The 13,318-nt window shown below is 38.6% G+C and overlaps 1 protein-coding gene across 1 annotated transcript; it reads left to right on the top strand.

The window, feature by feature from the left end:
* The first annotated feature begins 49 nt into the window (after positions 1 to 49).
* HAUS8 (HAUS augmin-like complex, subunit 8) lies at positions 50 to 6,403 on the top strand. Its single transcript, XM_010078048.1, has 10 exons — positions 50 to 119; positions 202 to 257; positions 563 to 659; positions 1,095 to 1,208; positions 1,724 to 1,806; positions 2,506 to 2,577; positions 3,086 to 3,244; positions 4,200 to 4,341; positions 5,398 to 5,539; positions 6,283 to 6,403. Exons 1-10 carry the CDS (start codon positions 50 to 52, stop codon positions 6,401 to 6,403), a joined length of 1,056 nt encoding a protein of 351 aa, XP_010076350.1.
* Positions 6,404 to 13,318: the final 6,915 nt, after the last annotated feature.

Raw genomic sequence — 13,318 nt, 5'->3', positions numbered from 1 at the left:
CACACTCGGTGTTTGCTGGTGTTGTCATCTCCCGTTCTGTGTTTGCAGGATGTCCTCTCTGGGGAGTGACTCCAGTACTACAGCGGTGGGCGGAGAAGAGTCTAAGAACAAGCGGAAAGGTACCTGCGGGGTGAGGAGAAGCCCGCTCCGGCGGGAAGCGCGGCGGCGGGCCCGGCTGAGCTCTCTTTCCTCTTTCTTCAGGTGGAAGAATCGTCAAGTCTCGCTACCTGCAGTATGATAAGAACAACCCCAAGAAGGTACTTGGACGCCTCGCTGCCGGGCTCAGGGGGTCTCAGTAAAGGATAGAAGGGGGCTGAGGGGTGGCTCGGATGTGGGGCAGCGAGACCCAAGCAAAAAATGACTCTGCTGGGGTTAGAGACTTGTGGTGTATTGCTAGGTGCAGACTGGGATGGGAACTTGGGACTGTCCTCAGGTGACTTGCAAAGCACCAAGGTGCCCTGGCATTGTGGTTGTTTATTGTCAGCATTCAAGTTGCAGCTAGGATATATTGCTGGTCACCTTTACTGCTTATGTTCAGTCTTATCTGTTTCTTGATTGTCAGAGTACTTCTGCAAATTCCTTTTCAACATCCACTGCTAAACCACCTTCTGAAACTAAGCCAAGATCAGTTCCTCCTCAGAAATTTAAAACTTCTGCTGGTAGGTTTTATCAGAAGAATTTAAAAGCTATTCTATTGTGGATTTGTGTTTACAACCTCTAGACCTCTGAATAGCTCTAAAATCTTATTAAGAGATGGTGTTTTGTATTACTTATATCACTGCTGGTTATTATCTGTATGCAAAGGCAATTAAGAAAGTCGATGTGGGATTAAGAGGCATAAACTGAAGTGCATAAAACTCTTGTCTGGATATTCTGATAGAGAACTAATGTGGAATTGAGTAATTGGATTGTCTCAAATAAGCGTATCTTTTGCCTTCTGCACAAGGCTTTGAACTACTCTTTTACTATGCATCATTGCACTGCTTTTTTATTTAATATTTTAAATAAACATGGTGTATGTAAGCGTATATAATTATGAACTTGTGCAGAATCTGTTCTAATTCTTCTAGTTTGATAACAGTTTCTTTCCACAGGTGTTGCTTCTAACTCATTAAATAAGAGTAGTTTTGAGAAAAGTGTCTTGCAGTCCACTTTATTAGATGGAGATAAAACTAGTCGACCGGACCTTGATCTTTCAGCTATTAATGGTAAGCTTACACTCATACTCACTTTCTTGTTTCAGTATTTTTAATGTATGTGCTGTAACTTGATGATAAGTAACCCTAATATTCTACTGTATTCACAACAGGATTTTGTTAAATGAGGTGTTATTTCAAGTGTCTTTAAGCAGAGGTATTGAGACATTCAGGGTTTAAATTAACCGCTTGATTTTTATTATCTTTGGGGTGCTCTGTTCTTTTTATTAAAGATCAAATATGAAAGAACAAAATACCCCCAAGTCTTTGTTCCTTTAACATGTTAGATGATCGCCTCTTGTGAAAATTGTATCACATCTATGTGTAGCTGTTGCTTAAAGCTAAATGCTCATGTGATCCTCATCTTCTCATGAGTATCATCAGAGACAGAAATAGAGCACAAGTTGTCTTTACCAGTATACATAATAACTTTGAAATTATCTTTGCCTTTGAAGAACCTGATGGTACGTTGACCCATCCTATGTACTTTGGTAGAAGAGAGCAATAACTTTTCTGTTGTGATACAGGTAAAAGTGTCCGCAAAAAGACTCCTGCTCCAAAATCTGCTTGCAAAGGAGATACAGAGACACGGCAAAAACCCAAAAAAGCGGTGAGTCTCACTGCTTTTATTTGTCAAGCATATTTATTGTGAAATGAAGATTTTCTGTTTGTCTTTAATCTTCATAACAATTCAGAAGTCCTGGGATGATCTAAAGCCTTCTGGCAGAAGTCGGAGGATAAGTCTGCTGGCGATGTTTGCTATCTCTATTCTTTTTGTATTCCTGTCCATACTTTTTAACTATATCGCATTACCTTTAACTTTAATCTTCATAACAATTCAGAAGTCCTGGGATGATCTAAAGCCTTCTGGCAGAAGTCGGAGGATAGGTCTTCTGCTGGTGATGTTTGCTATCTCTATTCTTTTTGTATTCCTGTCCATACTTTTTAACTATATCGCATTACCTTTAAATATTTTCTGACATATTTTTCTCTGAAAACTAACATTGATCCAACCTATTTTGAAGTGCCTTATGTAGAAATCTCATTCCACGTGGCACTGAAACTTCAAGTTCTCTACCAGTATCACAGAAATGTGCTGAAAATGTTATAAAAAGTGGTGGAAGAAAGAGGTATATTTAGTTAACATGCATTGTTTAAAAACCCAGACTTTTTTCATTGAGCTGACAGTTGTTGATGGTGATTCTGAGCTCAAATTGGACTTCTAGTAATTTATTTGAACATTGAGAAAATTTTTTTTTAATACCAAAATTCATCTAGTATATTATTTTCTTTTGTGAAGGGAAACAAGGGGAACAATCCTGATGCTCTAATGGAGGAGCTGGAGTCTCAGACATTGCTTTTAACTTACCTAAGATTAAAGGTGAGTGTCAGTCAGTATTTGATGTTTCACGTAGAAGAACTTGATATTGAGGAATTGTTTAATTTCCTGCCCATGCTTTCTGATTCATAAAGTTATATTTTTGTGACTTTCTGTGTTTATGGTTGTGAAACTGTATGGCTTGCTTTGAAAACTCTCTTTGAGTGAATTCAGCACCAGGTTGTTAACCTCGTGCTGGTTCCTTGTGAAGTAGGGCTAGGCAGAACTTTTGGATTTCAACATTGTAGCAGTGACTTTGGTTTTGGTTCAATAAGTGCTGTATATGTGTCTACATATATGATATCTTTCCTTTACAAATAATATTAAAGGGGGTGGGGGAAGAAGATGGAGAGGGGATGTAGTTATAATGTATTGTGCTTGTTCCATGAGGTCTCCAGTTCATTAATTGATGTTCTTTGACCTGGTCTGAGGCTTACATTTTTTTCTTTGGAATGTGTTAATTACTTAGATGTAGTATTATTTTAGTTGTGAATTTTTTTGGATGCAATAGGCAGAAAAAAATCTTGCTGAGCTGGAGAAAAAAGCAGAAAGAAACTTGTTAACATTGTATGAAGAAAAGGAGAGACAGCAGGAGAAGCTCTGTGAGTTGAAGCGTGAAATTCTACTGAAAGAAAGAGAGCAGAAACTTGATGAAGCATTAGACAAACAGGTAGGCCTTATTACAACTTATGCTTCTCCTGTATTTAAACAAGCTCACTTTTGAAGTCGTCCTTCATCCAGAGAAGATTTCTCTGCTTTTGTGGCCTGCTGGGGTGCAATTTTATGCATCTTAAGCAAAATAAATATCATCTTCCTGTTGTGGCATGTAATGCTCTTTAATAACCCAAGCAAAGGCCTTTGTCACTGTTTTGGTTGTCCCTTGTGGATAGGCCGGAAGGAGAAGTTTGAGCAGGGGAGAGCAATCGCGCCCTGGTTGGCAGAGCAGCTTACAGTTGATGCACAGGAGACGCAAGTATCTTAAAACCACCTGAACATCCTGCAGTTACGCAATTACAGTTGTGGCTTTAGCCATAACTGAGATGCTAACCCTTAGATGAGAATCGAACATCTGTTCTTTGTCTTCTTTTTGTGTGGTAGACAGCAATAGTTGTGGCCTGGTCGTAAAAAGGCAAGTTTCTAATGAAGTTCTTGATAACAGATGATCTTAGAAGCTGAAGCTTCCCCTCTTTTTTCAGTGTTTTGTTAGTTTTGTTGTGTCAAATGAAAAGGCAGTACTCTTTCAGTAACTAATTTTCAAAACTGAGCCTGTGTTTAACAAATATGCATTGCAAAAAATAAATTAGACTTATCTTTTGGAGAATACACTGTTAACTACAGTCACAGTATCAAATGTAAGCCACTTTGCCTGCTATGTTGCTAATATCTCTGAGCTACACTAACAAGGAAACTGGTGTCGACCTAAGCATTTTGAGGTGGTAGAAGAAAACCTATTAAACAGTTTGATAGGAGTATCGTACCACAAACTTCTTGAATTCCTCTGTCAATGAACATTTCAGGGTGATACTGGGAGTTTTTTCTAAGTTATTTTTCTGTATTGAGCCGGGTTTGTACTAACAAGATGTCTGCTTTTAAAGAAGTGTTGGTTCATCATGTGTCTTTTTCAGATGGAAGTGCTTACTGCCCTTGTTCCTGTTTGCGAGCAGTTTAAAGAGCAATATAAAAGCTTTGCAGCTTCCCTGGATGCCACTAGACATGAATTACCCATAAAGAATATTTACATAAAAGGGGATAAGCTAGCATACCTTGGTATGGAATTTTGATTAATTAAATTTACTCCCAGAAATAGTGTTTTTTGATATGCTAAAATTCTTACTTTGTTATTGCTGGCTCTATCTGTGGCCACTGGAAAAAATTTGTGTTCTTTTAGAGCTTGTACGGACACTGGGCTGCAACGTTAGTCACATGTTTTGCTATGAATAATTCTGGCCTCTGTTTAGCCATTAAACTGCACTTGAACGAGGTTTTTTATCTTGCAGCACAAAAAAAAAATTAACTCTCTAATCTAGGGCAGTCTTCATATATGCTTTTTTTAGCAAGTTTCTATATCTGTTAACTGTGTTGATGGCATTCCTCCTCTCTTGTTCCTAATGGGAAAGAAAGTTGTAGAAATACTGTGATCTTATTTCTGTGTTTGAGGGATAAAGTCATGTGGGTAGACTTACTCATGTTTCCTGTATGACTAGAGCTTAAATATATTGTGTGTTGTCTTGAATCAGAGAATGTTTGTTTAATAAATTAGTACTTGTATTTTTGTATTGAAGTCTGGACAAAAAGTTACATTTTTAAACCAGTGGTCTGCAAGAAACGAGATTCTTAAACCATTTATAGTAATCCTGCTTACACTTTAAAACAAATGGGAAAAGTTTGTTGGAGAATTAAAATTCTTGTGAGAAGGCTTGAAATGAAATAAATACATATTTTTGGTCAGTGAATGCTAAAGGAAAGGACTCAAGAAATTTCGTGTTGGGAGTACATGCCAATAGCAACATATATAACTGGCCAGGGAATTTTGGATGTATAAAACTTGTTTTTTCTCTTGCATTTGTCTTGTAAAAATCTTTGACATACTCTAAATGAGAGCTTGATTAGCAACTTTAATAGCCTGTTGCTGGTGTTAGTCTTCATAGCTAAAAATAATTAGGCTTTCACAGTTTTCTTATGGTGTGTTTGTGAAGGCTCAACAAACAGTAGTCTTCCATCATCTCGTTCACCTGTCTCTGTAGTTATTGCAGCTATTAAATATGAAAATCATGATGCACTGCATGCATTTTGGAATAATATCTTCAACATCTCGTATTGCAGGTGAACTGCAAAAGCAGTTAACTATCACACAGGACCTTCTGACAGAAGTTATGCCGAGCCACTCGGAAGAAAGTGCAAAAGCACTTAGTGTACTGAAAGAGCTTGAAGAAACATCTCAGAAACTGGATAAAGAGCTTCAAAGGTATTTACAACAGTCAGGTCTAAATATTCAGAGGAAAATCTGTAGATCTTGACAGAATATATCCAGAATGTATACTGGAGGAGGATTAATTGAGGGTATAGTAGCACTAAGTTTAACTCTGTTCTTAGCAGACATCTGTATTTCTGTCCCTACGCTACCTCCAGTCAAAGTAAAGATGTTTGAGGTTTTTTATTTGTGTATTCTAAGTGAACTACTTTAATGTGCCATTCTCTGCCACTTTAGCAAGGATAGCCCTGGTAAAGTGCAAATATGTAGGAGAATGGAGAACTCCAGGACACGGAAAAGTGAACTGGAAGCACTATGTCTTAAATAATAATCATATATCCTCCTTTAGGAGGTACAAGGAGCACAGAAAAGGTTGTTTTTTTCATTTTCCTCAGGGATTGTGTCAATAAATTTGAAGTATCACTGAGAGCATGAGTAAGAGAGAAAGCATGATAAATTTCCTTTCCTTCCTTCACTTTCCTGGAAGAGCTGACAGCTAAAATCTTTCAAGATTGAGAGACCATAAAGCCACACATTTCCCCCTCCTGCAAACTGCCCCTCCTCTCCTCCAACAAATTCTAGCCTTTGGGAAGAAAATTCACATTTTATATTATTTTTTTCTTCTGGTGGCTCCATGGTAGGAGAATGATGTGAATGTCCAGGCCCATAGCCTTTGAGGTTAAGCAGAAGTTGGTATCCTCCAGGGTAACTGATTTAGCTTGCCTCCTTTGTTCCAGGAGCTTCATGCAAGCGCAGAACCTGTCGTGTGATGTTAGTAAAGAAGTATCTCTGCATAACCAACAAATATGTGAAGAGAATCATGGACTAGATGTTGTGAAACACTGGTACTTCAACTAAGTTTGAGTATTGTTTTACTAACGGGTGGGTACTAAATCAATGCCACAGACTTGTTATATGTTCATACAAGAAGTAAAAGATAACTTGTCCAAATTTTCGGTTGTATCAGAATATGAAACCAGCAGCATGTATGCTTACTAATGCAAGAAATGGAGTTTTCTTCTGCATGTTGTCCCATAAAGAGACTTTTTTTTTTTTTTAACATGAATTTCTGTGACACCTTTCTCATCACTTTCTGTCTTGATGATACTGAAAGGTAAAAAATAAGAAATGTTGTTCTTAGCAAATATGACCTATGTATTCTTAAACTTCTTGGTTTACTTTCTGGGAATTGGCTTCAAGTGCACTGATTTACCTCTGTTTCCAAAGTAGTGTTCCTTAGAGGGCAACATATCAGCATGTGGATGTGGTACTGTGCGTTTGCTGATCTGACCAGCAAGATGTGTAGGAATGTACAGCATGATCACTGGTCACTCAGTGAACAACTTCTGGAGGAATTCCATATTGTCCCTTATTTCAGAATTTGCTGAGAGGAAATGTGATGTGGCTAGCAAGTAATGAGGCTGATTGGAAGGAGCCTGGTCGCTTGTAACAAGTGAAAAGTTTTGGTAACTTGTTGCCTAATTGTCTTGGAAACAAATTTTGTATTAAACTGACACCTTCTCTTCTAGGACTTTTTTTTTTTAATAATAAAGACAATTTTGCACTGCCATATCAATCACATACATGCTTGAATATCTTCACTCATCTACAGAAGTTTTCTTTCCATCTGGGCTTTCACAATCCATGCTGTGGTGGACTTAGAGTCTCTAACCAGTCCCAGTGGCAAGCCATGACCTACTGGCACCCAAAGTGCTGAGGCCAGATTAGTGTGAATGCGGAGAGAAACCTCAAACCCAACTACTGAGTAAATGTCTGAGAAAGAGCGTGCTCTGTGATGAACGCACATGCCAGATGTGGCAGGCTTTTTCAGCGTACTTTCCATTATTATGCACAGAATGCATTTGCCTGACAGACATGCTGTATCCTGTATTCATCACCTGTGGAATCTCTGTGATGGTTTTTCAAAATTTTTGCTTTGTATTGTCTGCATGGTGGTTTCTGGCTTAAGTTGTGTCTCTGAAGCTTTTTAGCCTGCTCAAAAAAATACTTGGAACATTCTCCTTGCACTCTTTAAAGTGCTATTCAGGCTTTTTTCCTGGTATTACTAAGGATCTAACCGGTATCTTCTTTTATTAAAAATTAGGAGTAAATTAAGCTATAGTAGCTGTATCAGTAAGATGGCCAGTGTGCTGGATGAGAAGTCGATATATAACAAACTGTTAAGACCGTCCTTGTATATAATCAGTGTCATTTTTTTGGCAGCAACTTACCCATGAGCCAGTAAGAGAGCAATGAGTTGTTTTACAACATTCATCTGTTATTTCTTCTTTCTCAAACATGTTCGATGAACTGCACCTAATAGTTCACCTCCGTGTGCTGCCATTCTGTCAGTGAGCGTAGGTGCCGCACACAGCGGGGTCATGCTCCGAGTCAGGACCGTGAGCTGCACCTACGAAGTTGGCCACTGGATGGGGAAGTTTGCTAAGCACTCAAGCCATAGGTTACCTGCAAATGATAGTCTGTTTATTTCTGGTGGATGGAGATCTCCGTAGAAAGGCTCTTGTGTGGTGAACTGGTCAAACAACTGTTTTTCCTAGGATTAAGTAGTTCCTAGGATGGGCGTCCTTGTACCTTTAACCTGCTTATCATAGGTGTGTTATTCTGAAACTCGGAAAGTTAAGAAGGATCCTCTTAAATATGAGGGGGAAGGGATGAAATGAAAATCAAGTTTATAGTGTCTTGATAATTCTGTCTCTGCGCAGACACAAGTCAGAATGTCTTTCCTAGGATAATTTTAATGTGTTTTTAGAAGTGCTTTGATTTCAGGTACATGTTTTCCATTTAGAACATAAATGTGCATGCTCTGATTTTAACATTCCATGTATCGTTTCATTCAGTAATTTGGAGAAGGGTGAAATGACTTGAGTGGAGTTTCAGCTTCCTTCTGGACTTTCTCATTGATCAGTGTCTAGACTAATCGAGTGCGATGTATCTGCACTGATGTTATAAAGAGAAGTGGAATGCTATGGGTTCTCTTCCCTGAAGAAGGGTGGTGGAGAAAGGTCCTGCTTGCTGTGAGCACAGTTACAGGCTAAATCTTTTTGGGGAAGCAGTTCATCCTTGCTGCTGCAGGTGGCAGCCATTATCTGTACAACAAGCCTAAGGCAAAGTGGGAGTCTGGGAGCTAAGGGCCAACTGCATGGACAAAACAAGTGCTTGGGGATGTGCACTCATTGTTTCGGAGGAGTCATGGGCATTGATTTGAGCATTCTGGCCAGTCTTCTCCTCAAGTTGAGCATTTGTGTAATTGTGTGTACAAGTTGTAGAACAAGTGTTAGCTAAAGCAGCTCGGCCTCTCCAGGAAGGGGTTTTAAGCTATTTTGAAGTTACACTTTTCCATCCTGATTTTCTGAGTATTCTTCCTAAGTGGTTCTGGTTCGGCTCTTCACAGAAGTGTTTTAGGCTCCTGCACCCTGAAATAGCCACAGAATTAGATGCTGTCATATTTAACAATGTACAAACAACAACAAAGAACTCTAAAATCACTGGAGCAGGAGCTAAGCAGATGTGACACTGCTTATTTTGTAAATTCTGACAATGTCACATGCTCTGAATCTGGTTGGAGACCTAAGCGACTTAAAGGCTCTCTTTATTCAGGTTATCAGTCTCTTCTTGGTTTTTGTTTTGTTTTTCACCTAGAATTAGTAGTGTTCCCCTTCTGTAACTTGTATCAATGTAGATTTATGTTCTGTCTCAACTTATGCAGTACTTATTACCTATGTATTAATTGTTTAGGCCACAAGTTCGTCTTGACTAATTGTTAACATTCATGTGTCCTAAGGTGCCTTTTTTTTTTTTTTTTTGGTAAGTATTCATCCTCTGCAAAATTCTCTTAGCTGTCTAAAAAGCGATTGGGAAAGATCATTTTAACCCAGTTTTGTGCTGCAGATTGTCCTGCTTGGATCCTGGTATTTCTTGAGGAGCTCCGACCACATTCTCTTCAGTTGCGCTGGCATTGCCTGACAGTTTTGACCACCAGCTCAGGAGGGCTGAGTCAAAGCATTTTTTGCTGTAATTCCTGTGCTCCCTGCGATAGGGTCACCAGGGGTCAAAGTAAGGGAGCATCCCTCTTGCGTATGGTGCACCATAGTGGAGCTGCAGCCCAGGAGATAATCGAGGCCCATTTGTCTCTTCACCGCCACCCCCCAACCCTACAATTCTTTGTTCACACTAGCTTCAAATGGAGATGAATCTTTGCTCATCAACAGCAAGGAAGCAGCTCATGACCCCAGCAGATGTTTCTGCATTTTAGGCTAATGAGAACTTATTGGATTACTGCAGTCTTCCCTGCCTCGGAGTAAATACCACTTTGTTGGAGATCCGGAAAATCATACTGAATATGATAAACAAACTGCTGGCTGGACTGTGATTGCCAGGACATGAAAAGAGTTCCAGAGCGGCAGAGGATCTAACAGCTCTGAAATGCACCACTGAGCCACACCAATTAAGAGCATTTCCAGTGATTATGTGAGCATTCCTGTTCAACTCACAGAAATTATTTTAGGTTGTTTCTTCCGCTGCATTTGTGTGTGGTCTGTAAAGCAAGCACAAGGATGGAGGCCTAGGTTTGCAGAGTAGTCTCAAGTGCCTCTGATCAGTTTCTTTTAAAATATTTCTGTGGTAATGTACATGCAATACCTATTGAGTTTTGTGCTATTTTAAGATCTTTAATATGTTAGGGAAGCAAACACAATTTGCCTCTTAAGGCATAACGATTTTTTAGTTCATAGAGATAATGTGTGTTTGGAGATGGCCCACAGGATATCAAAACTTGAATTCCTTGTTGTAATAATCTACTGCATGTGGGGATGGGAAGTTAAGCAGCTGATTGAACAGTTTTTAGGACTGCTACCCCGAAAGACATTCTGTTTGTGGCACTTAATCCTTTCAGCACTCAGGCTTTGTTGTGTATTACTGTCTAAAAAGTTCTGAAGAATTTCAGTAAGTGAAATGGTAACTAACTATAGGAGTGCAGCGCTGCTCCCCATCTAAACCAGGATGAAACTTATTGACTGTGGAACAATATTAGTACACTTGTACAACTTCAGCTCATTGTGGACCGGGTAAGTGTAGTATCTGTACAGTACTTGGGCAGTACCCAAAGATGTCAAGAGCCCTTAACCCTTTATTGCTACCTTTTTTGTCTTGAGAAATTTGTCTTCACCTAACTGGAAAAAAAAAAGATTTCTCAAAATAATACAATATGTATTATAAAAGGACACCTCTGCCTGTTACTAGATGATGTCCAGATGAATTTTTAATAGCTTTTAAGTGTGGAGACTTCACAAGCTCTCTAGATCCCTTATTTCTGTGTAGAACTTCCACCAAACACTAGACTGTGCACAAACTTCTATTACATCAGTCATATGTAGAGACTGAGTAGAAAACTAGGAAGTAATTTCTTACTAAATGTCTTAATGACAGCCACTTCTGATTTAAGCACAGTGTTCTATTCCTGTTCTAAATCAGCATCTGCCCATGTTAATTATTTCTTAGTACTATTTCAGTCACTTTGTCAGGAATTAAAATGTTGTACTACTCTGAAAGATCAGGCTCTCATCGTCTGTAGATGGTTAATAGGTGTTTTTGACAGAACTGTTTAATAACTACATTCTCAATATCATTATTCTGTAGTTACATGCTACCCAGATTATATTCTTATTTTGAATGCGCTCTTTAATTAACCTTTCATTGTAATTTTGTTCTAGAGATGCTTGCATTCCCAGGAGGCAGGATCAGCTTGTTTCTACCATTCTGTATTTCTGTATCTGGACTGATGATGTAGTTTCTGTAAAAAACAAAAAACAAACAAAAAAAAAACCAAAAAAAAAAAACCCACCCCCCCCCCCAGAAAAAACCACCACCCATTATCGTTGCTGGTAAGCTTGCATTAGTATGGCAGAGCCAACAGAACACTTTTTGCGCTTATCAGTTTCTCCATTAGATATCTGTGTTTGGCTAACAGAAGGGAGGCTGTCACAAACACAAAGGGAGAACAAAACTGGAAGTTAAAGAAATGGGCATTGGGGTTTTTTACTATTAATATAATGCTGTAAAAATTAACTAAGACCTTATTCTTGTCTGGCAGTATGTAATGACTGACATGAATGGTTTTCCATTGAGAAGGGGGGAAAAATTATTCTGGCTTCCTTAAAGCTGATGACTCGTCCATTGTTGCCCCCCCCCCCATCTTCTACTGAAATCTAGTGCGTACAGGACTTAATGCAGAACTAAATAATTAATATCCTTGTTTTTGTGCACAATTTACACGTGTTCTCAAAACCTTTAAGTAACTGAGCATTACCTCCTGTGCCTTTAGATCTGGTCATCTCTGTGAGAAGTTAGAGTGATAACACTCATGCCAAGGCAGTTAACAAGGCCTAATTATTAAGGGCGTGATCCTGACACTTGATTCTTGTCAGTAGTCTTCCTGATTTGAATTTTGTAATTGAGGGGGAAAAAGTAAGAGGAGGCACAGCTGTGAGTAGCAGTACTCAAGAATTAGTGTTATTTGGAGCTTAGTGTTAACTCTGGTTTTTGTTTGACAAATACCTGTCTGATAATTTTAACATTGCACATAGTTTATTTAGGTAGATGGGACATGGGGTGGGCGGAAATTCTTTTATTCTGTAGAGTAACGATGAGAATGTACAAATGGTCAGGATATAAATTAGATCTAGTCAGAACCAATATAGGTGTATTCGCACCTTCTTCTATAAACTGCAATGCCTCCCTCACCTTTCTGACACACCAGTATAGCCATACTAATCCCCCACACACTTTCAAGCTGTACAAGTGCCTGAGATTCCTAAAATTTCATGAGGAGCAGAATTACATTTTTTGTAAACGAAATAAAAATCTGAACTATGCTCAGTGCAAGCGGCGGGTGAATATGGCCCATAGATGTGACTGATGAATAGTTTTTATACATAAGCAGTTCTTACAGAACTTCCTTTAAACTCCTAACTGTTACCAGATGTGGGTTGCAGGCAGCTGCTGGAATTCCAACACCTGTTGCATCACACTGAATAGGATTCATTTTGGCAGGCACAGAAAATTCCATTTCAGTAACTAAATAGTTTGAAATGATATCTAAAGCCTCCTTTTTTTTTTTTTTTTTCAGACCAAGCTGATTCTAGCCTTATTTATAGGATTACACATACTTTCATAATTAGAAGATGGTTTGCAGTCTTTAGAGACTGTAATTGCCTGATAGTTCTTGTAGTCAGTAAATATCAAATAAAAAATCTTCAATTTGGGAGAAATCTCTCCTTTAAAAAATTAACGGTAATTTAAAAGGGGTATACTCCACATAATGATAATTTCTAGCTGTGATTTCTGAAATGTAGAAATACTTGGGTTTGTGTTAAAAAAGATTCTAGCATTATGCTGAAGATGATGGAGCTCCATTTTAGAAATTTACTCTGCTGCATTCATCAGTTCATCGCTGAATCATGTTTCTTCTTTGAAGTCCATACCCAGAGCTTTTTCAAATATAAAACGTGGATGAATGTTTAGTGGCACTTTGCGGGTTTTTTGGTACATACCCCATAGATCTGTAAGGAACCATTTGTGGGTCTGCTGTATAAAGAGGTATGGATTAAGTGTAGAGAGTTATTTTTTTAGAAAGCATGATGCTGTTTCACCCAAAACATACCTCATCTCTGCAGTACTATTATCAAAATAATTGTCTTGATTGGTGAGGAATTGTACATCAGTTATAGGCTGCTGTACCATGAGAACAGGAGAGGA

This window comes from Pterocles gutturalis, unplaced genomic scaffold, assembly GCF_000699245.1.
Source record: "Pterocles gutturalis isolate BGI_N339 unplaced genomic scaffold, ASM69924v1 scaffold26418, whole genome shotgun sequence".
NCBI lineage: Eukaryota > Metazoa > Chordata > Aves > Pterocliformes > Pteroclidae > Pterocles > Pterocles gutturalis.
The sequence above is the reverse complement of the archived record's forward strand: the minus strand, read 5'-3'. Positions and strand labels throughout refer to the sequence as shown.